At 40.4% G+C, this 19,469-nt stretch overlaps 1 protein-coding gene across 11 annotated transcripts in view; it reads right to left on the reverse strand.

Moving 5' to 3' along the window:
* Nucleotides 1-205: 205 nt before the first annotated feature.
* The window catches only part of LOC127461039 (sodium channel protein type 5 subunit alpha-like), a 214,094-nt gene continuing 194,830 nt past the window's right edge, over nt 206-19,469 (reverse strand). For 10 of the 11 annotated variants that reach the window (XM_051768281.1, XM_051768280.1, XM_051768275.1 and 7 more), the window contains 6 exons: nt 15,671-15,952; nt 9,296-9,349; nt 7,879-8,020; nt 6,465-6,565; nt 5,695-5,965; nt 206-3,928 (listed from right to left, as the gene is read on the reverse strand). In XM_051768281.1, the coding sequence (XP_051624241.1) occupies nt 2,694-3,928; nt 5,695-5,965; nt 6,465-6,565; nt 7,879-8,020; nt 9,296-9,349; nt 15,671-15,952 (2,085 nt within the window). In that variant the 3' untranslated portion in view covers nt 206-2,693. Of the gene's footprint in view, nt 3,929-5,694; nt 5,966-6,464; nt 6,570-7,878; nt 8,021-9,295; nt 9,350-15,670; nt 15,953-19,469 lie in introns of all 11 variants that reach the window. The other variant, XM_051768270.1, reaches the window with a different exon arrangement.

Here is a 19,469-nt window from a genome sequence, read left to right on the forward strand (position 1 = left end):
CCCTCTTTTTTTTTTTTATTTTAAAGCTTTGAAAGGAAAATAATTTTACTAGTTGTCAGCCAATAAATGCTTGTTCAGCAAGTAATGAATGTACTATTTTCTAATTAAACAGTTTCATTATAGGCAGCAGCTTGTTGCTAATGATCAATAAATCCCATTGAGGAGAAAACATTTTAATCAGTAAGTCGTGTCCTCTGAGTGTCAGCCACTCTATAAACTCACAAGATACATATATATGTATAGATATACGTATGTGTGTATATATATATATGCATATAAATATAAAAATCGCATACTCTTTCTGGGTGATATGTACAGTCAGAATAACATTACAGCATAAATACACAGGGAATTTGTATAAAGTTTCTCTAATTTGAGAAGCCTTGAGCAATTCTGTTTTTTTCAGGGGAGGTTAGGGGTGGGGAGGGGGGAAAGAATAAAGAGAGTTTTCACTTCAAGGAACAAAGAGTAGTCCCCTTAAGTTAGAATCTAATTACATACAAGATTTAAAGGCAACAAAATGCCCAGAGGAACAGCCCTATGTTATACACCATAGACATGGGGTTAAAAGGGCAAGAGAGCATGATTATAATAATACTTATATAGTACGGTTCATTCCCTTATAGCACTTTGCAACCAGAAAGTCTTACAACACCCCTGTGAGGTAGGTAAGTATTATTATTCCCATTTTACAGATGGGTAAACTGAGGCACAGATAGGTTAAATTATTTGCCTAAAAATCATGTAGTAAGAATCAGGAATAGACCCCAGGAATCCTGATGGCAAATCCTCTGAATTAACCAATAGACCACTCTCAAGTGAATGCCTGAGACACCTCTCAATGAATGGAGAGAATATTATTAGCCCATATTTACACAGATACATTGTCATCCTTTTGACATGTTGTCTTACATATTCTGACTTGTTTAGAGGACAGATAACAATGGCCATAGATAAACTTGACTGTAACATGTTGTTTTAATTCTTGTTGCCAACCCCATGTGGTTTTTGACTCCTATACAACCTGGGATGTAACTAAATGTTCATGACAATACACCTTAAATACATTCTTGATATCTTTGCTTCTCCAAGGTGAAAAGCACAGTTACTCTTCCTTAAAGTGCAATGGCTCATTACAGAAATCTCAAGATTTTCCATGAAGTCCAACCAAACCCAAGTACAATCAGTCTGAAAGTGAAAAAGAAAGAACTTGTCTGTAGTGATGGACTTGTCTCTATATTCCATAAATAATTTCTCACATTCTATCGAGGCTGAAATATTAATAATAAATAATAATCTATGTTAGCACGTAAAACCTCTAATACTTTTCTACAGCCACACATCCACCCTTCACCCCATTGTCATTTCTTTGGCCTGAAGCTGAGGGACACATCAACTGTAAATATTACTTTGCCTACAGGAATGAGGATATATCTATTACCTAGTAGATTCTTTTTATTGGTTCCTGTATTTCTTGTCCTTCCCCAGAAATCTAACTGTACCATCTGAGAAAATGAAAGATGGACACTGAGTAAACAGGATTCAAAACCTCAAAATTTATGTACAGATCCAGAGGCAATTCCCCTCCCACCTTCTTGATCACACTGTCACAGCCATTCTGTACGGCCCAGTTGGCATTGATTGATTATTATTATTATTCGTAGTAGTATTTTTGTGAGCAATATTGATGCACAGAGATCCCAATAAGGCTGCTTAGCTCAGTGTTCCTGGGGAAAACATATCCTATCCCACTACCTTAACAGAAACTTTGCCAGTATAGATGGTGCTTTGGAGCACTACACACAAACGTGATGCGCTACTTCTATGGCGAGTTTGATTGCGGATTTCGAAGCAGAATCTTGAAACATACTAAAAAATTAGTGCTTTTATTAACAGTTTTACAAACAGGATCCATTACTGTCTAGTTTCCTGAAGGATAGAACAAGCCATTTCTCTCATTGTTTTGACATCATTTGCTGTTCTGGTGGTTTTTTTGTGTGTTTCTGCTGACGTGCAGCTGCAAGTCCCAAGAGGGAGGGCTTAGTGTAATAAACAGTTTAAATGTTGCTAATTTGATACTTTTATTTGCAACAACTTTCCTCTTCAAGCGATGGGGATCCCACAAGTTCCTATTACCTTAACTCAGAGTTCATCATGAAGAGTGTAAGGATCAATAATCTCCATGGAAAAAGAGACTTTTTTTTTTAAGTAAAAAAATATCAAATATAATAAATTTATGAAAGACCATTCACAACATATACAGTAAGTGTTACATTTTGCTACAGCAGCTGTGATTTTTTTTTTTCTTTTTAGAATGCAAGGTCATACATCGCCATAAGTAAACACACTAATATGAGTAAGACCTTAAATGAATTTATACAGCCAGGCTTTATCTGTGGATAGATATACACTGTGTTTACTGTTTTACAGTCTAGCCTATTCTTATTCACACCATTGATATAACAGCTATGACCCTGCAAAGATTCTTCCTGTGCATATATAAATATAAATGTTGAACCAAGTCAAAAAGAGCAGGGTCAAAGGTTATATGACTTATTAGACTCCTGTAGTTAAGGGTAAAAACTCCATTGTTTCTTTTGCAACTAATTTTTAACAAGAAGGCTGCTTCAACCGTTGTGTAGTTACAGCATTACATTCTGTAAACAATATTTTAAAGCATTCTAAACAAACATTTAAACAATTGATTCCTTATCCTTGTCCGGCGAGAGAAGACAATCCATAGCCTCGTCGCTTTTGCTCACGTCCGTTATCTTCAGCGGGAGATTATCGCTCGTGCCCCTGGTGACGCTGTCGTAGGATGGAGGGAAGGAGGTGGAGGACAGACTTTGGGATTTGTCTATTGGCCTGCCGTAGTTCTCGTTCATCATGAACGCAATAAGACCCTCCTTCTCGGGTGCATCGTCCTCGAGGATGCTGCTCTCCAAAGTTCTGTGCCGGTACAAGTAAGATGCCTGCTTCATGGAGCGCCGGAACAAATGTCTCCTGTAGGCCCTCTGGATGACGATGGCAGAGACCTCTTCTTGTTTCCGCCTGAGAGTTGTTGTAATCGGTTCGTAAGAGATCTTAGACGGATTCGCCGCCATGAACTTTTCTTCCATCTGTATTTTAAGGGCATCCATCTCTCCGGATTCTCCTAGCACCCTTTTCGTAAAAGCGAACAAAATATCCAAGCAATGGATCCTGTCTCCGCTGACCATGGGCAGGTCCATAGCTATGAGTTTGATTTTGTTTGGTTTCGCTATGCGCAAAGGTTCTGATAGCGCGTCTGCAAAGTCTGAAAGTGCAGAATACTCAATAAACTGAGTGGCTTCAGGGTCAAACTTCTCCCAGATTTCATAGAACATATCAAAATCATCCTCGCTTAGAGGCTCTGTACTTTCCTCAGTGGCTACACTGAAGTTCTCTAAAATAATGGCTATATACATGTTTACAACAATGAGAAATGATATAATGATATATGTAACAAAGAATAAAATCCCTACAGCAGGGCTTCCACAGTTTCCCTTTGAACCATTTGCATTAGGAAGGTTTGGGTCACAATATGGTGGTCCAGTGTTTAAAATAGGGTTGAGAAGACTATCCCATCCAGCTGACGTTGTGATTTGGAAGAGACAGAGCATGCTGTTAGCGAAGGTTTGGAAGTTGAACATGTCATCAATCCCATGCTCCTTCTTAACATAGGCAAAGTTAGCCATGCCAAAAATGGCATAAATGAACATGACCAGAAAAAGCAAGAGGCCAATGTTGAACAGAGCAGGTAGGGACATCATTAAGGCAAACAGGAGAGTTCGAATTCCTTTGGCTCCCCGGATGAGTCTTAGGATCCGGCCAATCCGAGCCAAACGAATGACTCTGAAGAGTGTGGGAGAGAAGAAATATTTCTGGATGATGTCAGAAAGTACAGTGCCTTGAAAAGAAAAGAGACAAACAGCGAGTTAGTACATGGAAAATAATCCCAGGCTTCCCTTTAAAGCCATCAGTCAGGATTATTGAGAAAATAAATGAAAAGTTCCCCAGACTGGAAGGCCTACAATAAAGGGAATGGCATTGTTGGTGCTTTCATGCCCATTTAATCCATACAGACTGTGTTGACATTATGAGCAAAGAGTGGTAGTTTCAGTAAGGAAAAGCTTTCCTGTTGGGGATGATAAACCAGGACCAACTCAGATAGGACACAAATAACTGCTGCTTTTGGCCATGACCCACCTGAGAAATTTATCCTGAGTGCAGATGGTCAGAATTTTTCTGACATGACCACATTTTTGTCTGTAAAATATTAGAGAGTCAGCACTGAAGTGCTGGTGTGCTGGGCCTGTTTTTCTGAGCCATCAGTGGAACAGTGCAGCTTTCTACTGTGCAGCCTCTTGGCTGATTGGATGCTTATAAATTTTTTCAGTTTCCCTGATGGGCTGGGAGGGGATTAAGGTCTAAGATTGTACTAGCAACAACATGAGCTTGCATCCCTGTAACTAAACTCTTCCAGCAGAAACAGAGCCCTTGGTGCAGACTGTCTGATGCCAACAGTCTCTGGCTGCACTGAGCTGTGCTGAGCTCATGTGTCCCACCTGGGAGAGGGTTCCCTGGCATGGACCAAGGCCTCTGACACTGAAATGACATGGTTGATCACAGGCAGCACTATGACCAACGTGACACCTCTGGTTAATTGACTGCTATGGGCATACCCAGGGCACCTAGCATCAAGGTTCTGATGACAGCTGCATGGCAGTAATGTTCCCTGGGTGACCCAAATCTGTGAAATCCAGGTCGTTCAAGGCCCCCAAAGCACAGGTTGCTCTCTGGGCACTGGAGATCTGCATTGGCACCTTGTAGGTTCCCTGGTCCATTAGAGACTGTTTAGTGCAAAAAGAGTATCAGTCAACGAGAGGTCTCTGTTTTCCTAACATGACACTTTTTCATTTAACTCTTCCCCCCTTCAAAATGGAAGTTTTCTTTTGGAAGAGCTGAATTTCTGAGCTCCTTTTGCTCGCTGGATCAGTTGACCATCTTCCAGTTGCTACTTTATTTCCAACTGTAATGAAAACAATTTTGGTAGGATTTCAAACTCACACTTGAACTGCACTTCTGTAGCATTTAATGTATGATCTGGGGTTGGGGTTGCAGAATAGCAAAAAGCACAAACTAACAATAAAATTGTGCCTTTCTGTTTCATCCCTTGGATATATGAGGGTGTGGAGCTCTAGTGACAACGGGGCTGAGAACAGCCAGACTCACTGCACTGCTTGAACCTGCCCTGAAGGACTATTTCATACTGTTGTAACAAAAAATAAATAGCAAAACAATAACAATCCACACATGCCCTTTTTCATGTGGCTTTTTTACTTCTCTGTTTTTGCCTGTTACACAGAACTGGTGTTAAGTGTATGTGGTGGGCCAGTTCTGGACCGTGTTTTATCACCATAAGGGTGTTCAGGTATGATAATAAAGGTATGATAATAAAGGTATGATAAACCTCATAATTTTGCTGATCACACCAGTTATTGTTTGGCAGTGCTATGTTAAATTAAAATTACATACTAAAAAAAGTGTGTTTAAGATTCAATTCTCCGAGCCTATACCATACATTACTGCACAAAGCCTTTAACTTCGTCAATAAGTTTTATGTCTCCGTTTTTAACTTTGGAGTTTTGGGTGTGAAAATCCAGGGTCACCTACCTACGATGGACAGAATCACAACCACAAAGTCAAATATGTTCCAGCCATTGGTGAAGTAGTAGTGTCGCAGAGCCAGCATTTTGAAGATGCACTCTCCAGTGAAGATGGCAACAAAAAGCATGTTGATTTTATGGAGGATGTTGACTTTTTCTTGACTTTGGTCATCCGTTTCCACCATCATGGTAACCATGTTAAGGCAGATGAGAATCATGATGGAGACATCAAAGGCTTGTTTTGAGACGACATCAAAAATAAAACCTTGGTATTTGTTCTGGGGGAAAGGAGAGGGTTTAGTTAGGAAAATTGAGCTGTGCCAAAATGACAACATAGTTGTCTCCTAATTGATCAGAAAGTAGAGGAAAACAGTCAATATGCACTGTTTCTGATGAGAACTTCATAAACTTAAAGATGGTGATGAATGGTTTTATGATAGAGTTTTCAAACCCATTTACTCCTAATGCTTCTTGAAACTACTGAAAACAAGACACTGGACTGTGGCCATGAATTTATTCAATGCAGGCAGGTGGTCACTGGAATAAGTAAATGGCATACGTAAATTGGAATTTGAGTAAATGCTGCAGAACAGTGGGAATTTTGTACCACAGGTCAATGAACTTGCAAATATCATCCAAAATCAAAACATATAATTACAAAGTGCCTTTCATCTGGGAGCAATAAACCTTCCTATACTAGAAAGTTGAATTGCATTTATTCTACTAAAAAAACATTCAGCTATTACACAAAGTTCAATTGAATTATGCTGTTCTTACCAGTGGCCTTGGGATTGGTTTTTGAGGTTTCTTAGATCCCAGTTTTTTCATTGCATTATAGTACTTTTTCTGTTCTTCTGTCATAAAAATGTCCTGGCCACCTAAGTATAGGGTGAGAACAACATGATTACTTTTGACGAAGAGAACTCCACTGACCCACTCTAAAGTTCAAGGCTGCATACTCTCCCATTTCATTTTCCTTTTAATGTAGTTTCCTTCAAAATATCTAAGAAGGTGAGCTGGTTTTGTCTGGGATAGAGCTAATTTTCTGCACAGTAACCAGGATGGGGCTATGCTTGATTGGTGCCTAAAACAGTGTTGATAACACAGGGGTGTTTTTATTGCTGAGCAGGGCTCACACAGTTTCTCAAGGCCTTTTCTGCTTCTCTCTCACCACCCTACTCATGAATAGGCTGGGGGTGCACAAGGAACTGGGAGCTGACACAGCTGGGACAGCTGAGCCCAACAGACCAAAGGGATATTCCATACTGTGTGGCACCATGCTCAGTATACAAAGCTGGGGGAAGAAGATGGGCAAAGGGGGCATTCGGAATGATGGCCTTTGTCTTCCCATCCATTCTGTGTGATGGAGCCCTGCTTTCCCTGGGGATAGCTGAACACCTGCCCACCCATGGGAACTGGTGGATTGTTTTGCTTTGCTTGTGCATGGCTTTTGTTTTCCTTAACAAACAATCTTTATCTCAACTCCAGGGTTTCATCACTTTTCCAGTTTTCTCCCCCACACCGTCATGGGAGCAGCGGGTGGGCAGGTGAGAGGTTTGGTTGCTGGCTGGGGTTAAACAACAATCTGATGGGTTTGTTGAGATGCAGTGCTGGGAGCTGCTCATCACATGGATGTGAGGGGCAGGAGACAGAGAGCAGTGTAGGCAATGATGGAGGAGCAGGACTCAGGTTCTGACAGCGGTCAAGGTAGGTCCAGGGTGAGCGGGGGAAATAGAAGAACCCCCCTCCTGTGTTTAGAGCCTACCAAGCAGTGAGAAATACAACTCCCAAGCCAGGTTGCTCCTCCCTGGCCCTTGCCAGCTACCTTGGGGCAGGTAATTGGTTGAGGAGAGCAGGATGGACTTCTTGGAGGGACGATGGTATTTGTGCACAGGGGACACCATGAGGGCCTGTGTCAAAGTTTGTGCCAGAGATCCCCTCTGCCTGAAGCTGCCTTACTGCTTTCTGTGGGGGAATATAATCCCCCAGCCTATATTTTCAGGATGCTCATGCTATGGGGACATCAGGGACTGCTACAGCTGTGCCTTTGTAAAAATCCTGTAAGGTGTTTTTTGCAGTTTCTCTGCCACTGCTAATCTTGAGGTTACTGTGGCAAAGCCATTGCTGATAAATCTATTCCTTGACCTGGTCTCTGCAGCAATCACAAGATTATATGTAGCATATGCAGTACTTATCTTTTTCTTTTGTTGGTTAAAATTGTCAATGATGACACCAATGAAGAGGTTCAATGTGAAGAAAGACCCAAAGATGATGAAAATCACAAAGTACAGGTACATGTATAAATTATATTCCCATTCAGGCTGTTCCTCGTACTGCAAAGGGAGAAGGGAAAATGTGAAAATTACACCATCTCTGCACACATCAAAATACTGATGCAGTTAAATGAGAACTGTCCAATAGCAATCAAAATTATAAAACATGAAAAAAAATGGTGTCGCTCCCATGAACAGAGTCAGCTCTCCTTGGTCTCTGAAGTTTACTATTGGCATCTGCACTGCCATGGTCATTTCAGCAATGTTTCACAAGACTGTCACAGTGATCACACTGCTCCAGAAAGTGCAAGGCCAGAATAAATCCTCTAAAATATTCTCAGTCTGAACCCAGAAGGGGAAAAGAATCAATTTTCTGATTATTCTAAAACTTATATGGTCTAGTGGAACTTATAAAAAAACAGAACTGTGATCCAGTATAATTAAATGCTACTGAAAAAACCCGTATTTATAAGTACGATTTTTTTTTAATGAAGGGTGGAATTGAATAAGATCTTTTGCTGAATAACTGAGCAATGCAGGCCAACAACCTCAAGTCACCTCTACATTTGACAACAGTGCTCAGATTTGCCCCATCAGCAACAGGTATGCAAACAAGGTGCCAGGAACTTGCATTCCTGAAATGCTGTATTTTCTCAGGGGTAACCCATGAGTTTCATTCAGCATTAGGGAGGATACACATGTGTACATGTAGTACCAGAATAAAAAAACATCATGAGCTATGTTCTGCGAAGGTACTTTTCTGCTTCTATGATGCCACGAGGTGTTCCCACCCCTTATTCCTCCATTTAAGGCTTGACCCCCTATTACTGAATTCAGCCTTGTCAAATTCCCAGTACCAGACAGCTCTCTCAAAAATTAACAGCAAGCATAAACTTATTCCTTTAATATCATTAATAGAGGAAAAGGAGTCAATAAATCCTTCATAAAAAAACAAAGTATATGTGATGTAGCAAAGGAAATGCATTTTTCTTAAGGAAACCTGGCAGCTGTAGAGGATGCAGGTAAGACCTGGGCAGTCACCAGCACCCAGAGCTCCAGAACATCTCAAGCCAGAGTTTAAAGCTCACATCAGTCTCTTGCCTTACCAGAAGTCCCTCCATGCTCCTTCAGTGTAGAGCTGCATTTGTTTTAATCTCAAGGTTGTGATGCTTCAGTAGCAGCTGCAAAAAGTGAAGGTCTGCAACTGTCCCAATCAGAATAATACTGGGACTGGCAACCTACATGCAATTTTTTTGTTGTGTTTATTGTTAAGCATCTTGAGTGCTGCAAAAGTCAATGGAAAAGGAAATGATTAATTTCCATGCAGGGACTTACCTCTCGTGAATCCACTGCTGCATACATAATATCCATCCAGCCTTTAAATGTGGCCTGAAAAAAAACCACATTATATATAAGCAAATTAAATAAGTACATCTTGAAATTATAACATCATCTCTGTGCTGAACTTTCAAAATGCAATGTTGAGCATGTTCTTCACAATTAATGGACTGTCTGCCTTTTAAAGCAATACATATCCATGAGTTTATGCTCATTTTGATATTTAAAATCATTCCAGAATGTTTTTCTCCTGGATTTTCCCATTTGTGTTTCCTGATTTTCTGTACTTGTAGGGAAAAGATAGAGGGCTTTAAAAGAGAATTTAAGAAGGAGAGAAAACATGGCAATTAAATCTTTGGAAGTTTTGACCTTAAGAATTTCAAGTAATGAAGAGATAACAGCTGCACATAAAACAAAGAATGTTGTCCTGCACAAGTTTGGTCCAGGTGAGATGGATCCCATGCATATTGCTTGCTCATACTGACAACTATGTTGTAGGATCCCACTGAAGCTTGGACTCTGCCCTCTTTTTTAAACCAGGACAAGTCAAGACAGTGGTAAAGCCCAGGGAGTTGCACTAATCACAGCTGATTTGAAAGGAGCAAAGGAAATCAACACTTGCTGTGAGCCCGGCCCTGGAAACTCAATCTGCTTTACTGGTCAGACTTTATTTTTCTTAAATCAGGGGGTTTAATTTTTCTTTAAAATTGTTTAAACAAGGAAGGATTCCACAGAAGTCAGTGTCTCTTACTGGAATCTTCAATGGAGAAAGAGCAGGGACAGAAATCTCAGGAGAAACGCATGGAAGTGATTTTTACTATTCTGTAGCAAAACCATGACTCTTAGATCTCAATATAGGCCTCTTATTAGACATAGCCTGATGCCAAACACACTTGGCATTAGGTCTGACTCTGGCCTAAGTCCCATTACCTTCATATTAGTTCTCTAGGGTTGTTTCTCATTTGACTTCTGACCCATTTAGACTCACCCTGAATCTAACTCAGTGTGAGCAGATAACAAGGTATTTTTCATTTAATCAGATTTACACTAACACGCATGAAAGACCCACACCCCATATTTTTTTACATCCTACTGACACATAGGTTGAATTTTCTCTTGTTGTGTGGGCACGCAATTCCAGATAAGGCTAATAGGAATTTGGCCAGAGGTTCCCAGGAGAAACCCAGGCAGTTGTGCTGAGGCACATCCAGTGATTTTAGAAATGCTCCACTATACACTCTCTCTTATTATATTAAGTCCTGGAGGTAATGATGTCTTCCCAGTTTCTTCTGAATGTTACTGAGCCAAAGGAAAATGTTGTACAAGAGGTCAATCATATTTCTCATGAGAGTATATATAAAACAATATTTGAAAGGCTGCACATTTTTATCTACTGGTTGAAAGAGATTAATGCACTCTCCCAAACGAGAATCCTTTGGAAAATCTCTTCCATGGTACCATGTGTTAAAAACCACTTTAGATGAAAAGTATTTACAGGAACGATCAGCAGTTTTATTAAAACAAATAATTATTTGAACCTGTCATGCTTATATCCCTTACGGGTTCTAATATTTTCCTTTTTTGCCATTCTCTTTCTAATCTGACGAAAGGTTTTCTGGTGTCATTACAGTCACTTACAGCTTTCAGCTCCAAGTGCCGTTCAGGAAGGGTGGACGGGATGAAACAAGAAATCTTTTCCCTGTGGCACAAAATGATATGATCTCAGCCTGTACTTTTCTCCCACTTGGGAGGAAATCTTTTCTCCTGAGTAGCTATTTTACCCCTCAATGTGTACCACAGACATGGGAGACTCTACTGCAAGGCACAGTGGTTTGTAGTGATAACAGATGATGAAGTGATCTGACAAAAATAAATATTAAGGGAATGAAGTGCTGTGATTTTCTATATTCCCCAGTTGTCCAACAGTAAGAGAATTAAAAATCCACAGGGTTTCTGGAAAGCTTCCCTAGACACTTCATCTGCAGAGGGTAAAAGATACTGAGAATGAAAGAAATATAACACTGAGAAAATAAATTATTTATCTGGAATTAGTAACCACTTACACTCTGGATAAGGAAGTGACAAAATCTTCATGGGAGTGTTTGTGATATTATCCTGCCTGGAAGCTATCCAGAGAAACACCATTTTCTACTGAAACTGTCATGTGATGAGATTATCTACCGATAAACTCGTCTTGGGATGGGATTACATTTTGTTATTTGACTGGTGGTTAGAGCTGCAATGCAGTAAATTAGTAGAGAGGAGGATAGGTGGGATAGCACTGGCTGCCCTCAAATCAAACGGTGCCTTAAAATAAAGCAAGCCCATAAATCTTTAAACTTTTGGGGGTTTGGTCTTATTTTCCTTTTCCTTTTCCTTTTCCTTTTCCTTTTCCTTTTCCTTTTCCTTTTCCTTTTCCTTTTCCTTTTCCTTTTCCTTTTCCTTTTCCTTTTCCTTTTTTTCTTTTTCTTTTTCTTTTTCTTTTTCTTTTTCTTTTTCTTTTTCTTTTTCTTTTTCTTTTTCTTTTTCTTTTTCTTTTTCTTTTTCTTTTTCTTTTTCTTTTTCTTTTTCTTTTTCTTTTTCTTTTTCTTTTTCTTTTTCTTTTTTTCTTTTTCTTTTTCTTTTTCTCTTTCTCTTTCTCTTTCTCTTTCTCTTTCCCTTTCTTTTTCCTTCTCCTCCTTCTTCTTTGTACATTTTGCATCCACTGTGAAAGTAAAATCAAGCATTGCAGTTTACAGAAGTGCAAGACATTGAGTAACTCAGTAACTTTAGACACACGTTGCTGTCTCATGACCATTTTGTACTTGATTTATGAGCACAGTCATGACTTCCAACCTGGCAGGAGGGATTGTTTTAACTCTACAGCTCCTGCTTGCTGTGCTAGTCTGTGAGTGCTTCTCTTATCTTTCCATTCCTTATCTGGAGTCCCAAAGTGACAAAGAGTTGTAGGACATATTCGATGGAAGTCCATTCTACCTAAGGAGAACTTTTCCAGGAAAGCCTGATGCTACATGAAAGTCCACTTGTTTCCTTGGTGTTCTTCAACAGATGGCTGAAATTTCAAAATCCATTGCAAAAAAATATGTGGAGGTGATCACAGAGTAGAAGGGAAGGATTCTGCAAGGGAAATGTAAAACTCCTACTGGAAATTTAAGACATTTCTTTGTTCAGCTCAAATATAGATTTATAAAACATAGATGCTGTGATCCTCTAAGCAAATCTGGGAATACAGAAAAGCTACTACTGAAGCACTGGGTTGCAGCAATAACTTTTTCCTGATAGATTAGTGTTTTAAGAGTGTTAAATCTCCAGAAAAGTGAATCATCCTTCTTGCAAGTTAAAAGCTTGTGATAACAAAGATCTTTTCTTCCCCATGAATGAGGCATTTTTCTTGCTTGCAGAGTGAGTGGAGGCTATCTCTTATTTAGCAACCTGTTGTGAGAGCCTGGCTGTTAGCTGGAGAAGCTTGAAACTTGACTTCACATGACTGTTTTCTCAGACTCATTAATTCAAAGTGGCATGTTCAGAAAAACATGATGGACCCCAAACAAGGTAAGAAAAGAGCAGAAGACATTTGGGGCAAATTTCATGCGCTTTTCAACTACATTGTCAGAAACTATGCCTCTGGATAGCAATATCTCTTAAAGTTTCCATAATAGCAACTTCTCATTTTTTTTTTTTCGAGTACACTGCAGAAGCGGAGACAGAACATTAGGCAGACAGGTTTGTTTTACGTGTTTCCAGTTGGATTTTCAGCCACATTCAGGCATCCAAAGGAAGATCAGAGTCACTTAGAGCGTGCTGCAGCGGCTGAAAATGTCAACAGTCAAAAGACAAGTCCCACTTAAAAGCTCGTATTTTGGATCCCGTAACCAAAACGCTTATCTCCTCACTGCTACGCTCTGCCCCAGTGTGCAAAGAGACACGCAGATGTGTCTGTCTCTTCAGGAGAGCTGAGCTGTTAGCTGATCCCCTGCATTTCCCACGGTGGTTTGCTCATGGAATGTGACCCCATATGAAGGACATTTGGCAAGGAGCACCTGTAACTGACAGTCCTCGGTGGGAGTCTGGCAAAGGAGATCCAGATGTTTGGGCCCCTCTTCTGCGGGTGTCACCTTTACACTTTATTGCCTAAGACTGTCATTAGCAGCAAACATAAGAGCTCCAGGTGCAGGATTAAAGTTAAAATCCTAGTGGCATCTGGCTCCTGCCCTTCCTCCTGGAAGAGGGAACCGGCACCTGCCATAGAAGCTGAGTGAGATTTAGGACTCCCTTGATTCCTGCTATGATCAGTTTGTCCAACCTACCAGGTCCTATTCTTATGACATTCCTTTTGTACTTCTGGAAAATCCACTTCTGTCCTACCCAATGCAGGTTTGGAAGAAACCTGCAGGGTCATCAAGTCCATTTTCAGCTGGAAAAGAGCAGTACTAGACTGTCCCTTCAAATGTGTGCTGAGATCCACCTTATATCCAGTTATGTTTCTTCTGCCATCACTGATCCCAACAGAAGTGACTAGAGAAGATTGCTTCAGGATACTCCCTTAGGCAGTGTCAGTTTATGAAAAGTTAAAGATTTTCAGAAAGCTGGAGCTTGAGTCTTACAAAAGAAATGGTGAAGGAATAACTACTACTATGATGGAGTTTTTTCACAAAAAACCCATATTCATCTGTTATGCTGTCATAGAGGAATTGAGAAGCTTCAGGTAAGAAAAATATTTTAAACCTGGAAACTCCTGCTCATCTAGATTGGATGTTTAAACAAAAGACAAAGAAAACACCATATAGAACAGAAAATCTAATTAAAGATGTTCAAAGTGAATTAATCTACCCTGCAAGGCTGGGTTGAATATCATAATTACATGCAAAAGATAAAAGCTCTTGCTCTCAGCAAGTTTATCTTTATGTCATTGAAAGAACCAAAAGTGGTTGTGCCCATTCTGACGTTTCTGCTTTCCAGAGGGTATGAAAGCAAAGGCTCGATGGATAGTGGTCAGATGATCTCAAACTCAAGTGTTTGTGTACCAGGAATAGCACATATAAGGACAAGCATTAATACAAGAAAGGGAAACTGCTTCATGGAGCTGTTTCCTGTGTCTGTGTCAGAGAAAACAAGATCTGGGAAAAGCAAATTTGCTTCATGGCAAGGAGGAGGGCTGGCAGATCCAACAGGGACCTGTCTGTGTGTGGCTCATGCCCTTTTGGAAGGGCAGGAGGGGGCCCAGGGCAATACCCTGCCACACTGGAAAGGATGGATTCTGTATGTGACAACTGAATTGAGCTCCCAGCAAGTAATTTTTTATCCCAGTATTGAGGAATGCCATCACAGGTGTTTCGAGAAAGTAACCTTCCTGTCCAGGGATGTAGCGAGGAGCTTGTTTAACTCTGCATACAAAAAATGCAACACAGCAAACACTCCCAGTGCATATCCAGCCCTTGTCATCATTTGTCTTGAGAGCAAATTAGGAACAATGGAAATAAGCATCATAACCACTACTTTACACGAGGGCCCCACGGAATTGAAACAGAAAGCAATTTGTCTAAAATCACTCAGCAGTCCAGCAGCAGAGCCTGGACAAGAAGATGGCTCTATCCATTAGGTTGTGCTGTGTTACAACTCAGTGAATCTCAGTGCATACAACTCATTTACCCATGTTTTACATTTGCTGCCTGAAAAAGGCTGTATAAGGCGTCTACTTCTGCCTTTACAGACCAAATATTGCCACTGTCTTTGAACCTCAACAGTCTCTTCTCTGATATGCTCTTGCCACCTTTCCAGAGGGACCAAGCTGGGTGGAGTGTCAGAGTTCTGACCACCACCACCACCAGGTTCCATGCTGAAGTTCAGTCTGAATCATTATATTTAGCTGATGGAAATGAAGTGAGAAACCAGAATGAGAGGCACCAGTTTCCTTCTTAAACACGGAAAATGAGCAGAGGTCTGTAAAATAGGATTAGGACTATGGCTTTATGCAGTAACTTCAGCTGAGAAACTGAAGGTACGACTTCATTTTTTTTCCCAGCAGGACATAGTGAAATTTCAGGCTGTTCAGGAAGGCCACTGCACTCCATCTGCATGAGCAGTCCTTCCTGGACCAGGACTTTTCTTCTGGAGCTGAACTTTGCTCTGCATTACAATATTGTCAAAATGGTCTTTAATTCACCTCAATAGTCCAATCGCCTCCCAGAGCACTATATTAGTGATGCAGCTGAAACTCAAATTAAAACCATTTGACTAATTTACCTGTCTGGAAAGGCACTCTCCTGATGGGTAAGGATGAAAAACCCATAGAGGTTAAGCTGAGCCTTTAAACTGATGCTTTCAATGAGAACAAGCAACATTTGCCTATTAGCTTCTGGTGGTCACACTTACCACTTGTAGCAGTGCCAGGTACCCAGCACCAACATTATCGAAGTTAACTTTAACTTTTGTCCAGTAAAATGTGCCTGACACGTTATACAGTATGCAGTCACTCATGTTGTTAATAATTTTAGAGTCTAAAGGCATGTCTCCTTCCGTCTTATTAATGCACTTCCCAAACTTCCCAGCAAACAGGTTCACTCCCATGATGCTGAAGATGAGCCAGAAGATGAGGCAGACGAGTAGAACATTCATGATGGAAGGGATGGCTCCCACGAGGGCATTGACCACCACCTTGGGGGAAACAGGAAAGGGAAAACAGAATTAATGTCAGCACTTGTATAGACACTCCGTTAACAAGCTGTTGTGTTTCACACATGACTATTTTTTAGCTTTTGTAATAGAAGAACTAATCTGTTGGCATCCCACCCATGGGATGATGTTTGTTCAAGAGGGATCTCTGAATTCAGGAGCAATCTGTGAAGTCATCTTGACCTCTCAGATCCTTCTGGATAATACACTTCAGTCAAACTATCATAATCAAAGAATTAATTGGAAAGGACGGGGTGTATCACAGTGACTCAAAATAGAGAAAAAATACTTCTGAAATCTTCTACTCAGGCCTCTGTAGCCAGTGAATTGTGAACTCTAGCTGTGACAAATTTTGCTTAATTAAATAATAACTGATTGAGACATACGGTAAGCCAGCTTCCCCTGTCTGATCAGTCTGCATGATTAGAACAGTGAAATCATTCTAATGTAACAAAAAAATTCATTATTTTTTTCCTGTGTTATGTTGTAATGTTCTGACACACTAATCCAGACAGGGCTGTAAAACCCCTGTGTAAAATCATGCAAAGGAAATGAAAAGCAAAAGGAGCCTTTAAGGTGTGGGAGCGATGGCACTGGGAATGGACACAATTCTGAAACCAAGCAAAAGAAACAAAGGTCAGACCATCTACAGACCCTCTACAGCTGTCAGGATTAAATATAGCACTATAATGCCACTACATCAACATGGCAAGAGTCACATCATTTACTGTTTTGAGCATTAACACATCTATGTATGTCACACTTTACATTAAAGAATCAGAGAATCATAGAGTATCCTGAGTTGGAATGGTCCCATAAGGATCATCGAGTTCAACTCTTGGCCCTGCACAGGACAACCCTGAGAGTCACACCATGGGAGACATTTTCTGAGGGAAGAACACTGCCACAAACACTACCACTATCCTCTTCTATGCCAACAAGGTTTCTCCATGTTCACAGCCTCCAGAGATGCTGCCATTGCTGCCTCACAGCATTGCTCCTGACACCAGCCCCTCAACATGAATTTGTCTCCATCTCCGTTTCACGTTTTGGAGATTAAAACCTGGTAGGGCAGCCACTCAGCCCTTCCTCTTCTCCATCTACGTTTCTGAAACTGAGACAAAGGGATATTGATCCATAAAAATTAAATTTTATTCAGTTGTGAATCTGATTACGGAAAATGTCAGCTCTTCTTTTCTCTTGTGTTAGTGTCCAATTTTCTGACAAGCTAATAGTGTAACATTCACTTCTCCATCATTTTTGCATTCCTGCAGAAGAAAAATACCCGGAGGAGTAAAATGGGTTTCATGCATGTGTGGCAGCAGCTTCATCTGCACTATACAATACAACATTATGTAGATCTTCCAAAACTCGGATTTATATTTTGTGCATTTATGAATGAAGCTAATTTTCACACAGGAAAAGCTGTTTGACCAATTGTTTTGTTTTGTTTTTCTGTATGGGCTGATTCCTGATGACTTTTCTTGATTTTTTTTTTGGTTTGCTAATTTTATCTTTCAGTTTTGGATGTCAATCAATTTCTAACTTCATCATTTTTAGACAAAATTTACTGTGTTAACCAAAATGCCAAATAATTTCCAAATCAAGGGCCTTGGTTCTTGTCAAAGTAGCTTTCATTTGCTTCTCTGCACAGCAATATTTTTGTTCAATTTTAATCCATGCTAGCACAAAATTACTGCCCTACTGTTACATGTGCTGCTGAATCCACTCCCCACACAAGCCCTGTGACAGCACACAGGCATCCAGGTTTTAGCAGTACAAGCAATGGCCATGCCCACATTCTGCTTTTTTCCTTCTGCTGAATTATGTTCAATGGCTTGTAGATAACAAAACATGACATGAGGCTGGAGCAAATCCTGTAACACCTCTGGTAATGAATTATTAACGGGAGAGAATCATTCTTCTTTCACTGCTTCTGCTCTTACACCAGTGTGATGCCATTTGGTCTGCTGGAAGCACTCCTTGCTTTTCACTGAGCAGAGTGAGAGGACTTAAAGACCTGGATACATAAAGGCAAGTTATTACCACAAATTCACGTTAAAAGTTTAGCTGCAAACCTTGCCATGGAAAGGGATGAATTTCTCCTTCACCTAGGAATAGCAACATATGTAGCCATGTATAAGAGAAGGTTTCATATCCTGGTTTCCATCAATACCTTTATAGGTGAAACAACCTTCCAGGTGACTTCTTTAGGGACAGCCTAGAAACTGAGCCACCCTCTGCCCTAACCCAGAGTGCAATCTACAGCCTGTGTCTGGTGTCCAGTTCTCCTGATCTCACAGGCTACCTCCTCAGCCAAAGCTGATTCAGATTTTAAATTCAGAAATAGACTTGCATGATGTGTTAATCCTCCCTTTGCTACAACAGAGCCCATCAGACTTTCCACAGGAATTTCGGGCCCAGACTGTAGCTCCTAGTGAAGCTTAGGCACAGCCTTTAAGAAGACATCTAATTTACAGAGTCATGATGCCAAATAATGGAGAAAAAACCTTATTATTAGAGAATCTATTCCTGGTGTCCTTTGTACTCAGTGTTAGAAGCAGGTACTGTATGTTTAGGTAGAATTTGTTGAATTGGAGGCACTAATCATCTGCTGTTAGGTGTCTTCTATCGTTCCCATCTTCACTGTGGGTGAGTTACCACTACACGTTGCTCTGGATAATTAAAAAATCAGAGTTTCTTTGTGGCTGTCATGGGTCCTTCAGATTTCTAATCATGCTCATAGAGCTCCCTGCAGAGACTTTCCCCTTTTTTGACACCCCCTTTCCAGCAGTTTTGTGGAATTCCAGTACTGAAGCACTGCCCTCTCCCTCTGCTTGTTGGGTTATTTCCCTGTGTATTGGGGGATTCTAACAGTCACCTCTTTTATTGGACCTGCCCAAAAGCTTTTGTACTGTTGAACAATCATCCTGATCCCCAGTTCCTTCTCAGCTGCTGTTTTCCAAGAAACATCCCCCAGAGTGACCTACATTCCTCCTCCAGAGGTAGACGATGTATGTGGTTTTATTAAAATGCATGTTGTACAATAGATCTGTTTTTCACTGTGATCCAGATCAGCCAGTATAATACCCTTATCTGTAATATCAGTTACACTCATTTTGAGTGTTGTCAGCAAAGATTTTTATATTTTCTTCCAGATGCTGTTAAAGTCCAGCTGAAGGACAGTTCTCATTCCGACTGATCCCTCACTCTGAGACATTCATCACTGAATTTACAGTGTCATCACTGGTTACAATTATTTTTCAAGATACATCAACCATTTAAAAAAAAAATTGCTTGTCTTAGTACAAAGCTCATATTTTCATCACAGTGTCCCATGGTATCAGATTCGTCTCTGAAATCTAAGGATTCTATAACAGCACAGTTACCGTCATCAGCATAATTTGTAATCAAATCAAAGGACCATATCAGTTTTACAAGAACTATTCCCATGAAATCAAGCTAACTAGCATTAATTATGCTGTTTCTTTCCTGCATG

This window comes from Manacus candei, unplaced genomic scaffold, assembly GCF_025592945.1.
Source record: "Manacus candei isolate 608988 ecotype Guabito, Panama unplaced genomic scaffold, ASM2559294v1 h1tg000094l, whole genome shotgun sequence".
Taxonomy (NCBI): domain Eukaryota; kingdom Metazoa; phylum Chordata; class Aves; order Passeriformes; family Pipridae; genus Manacus; species Manacus candei.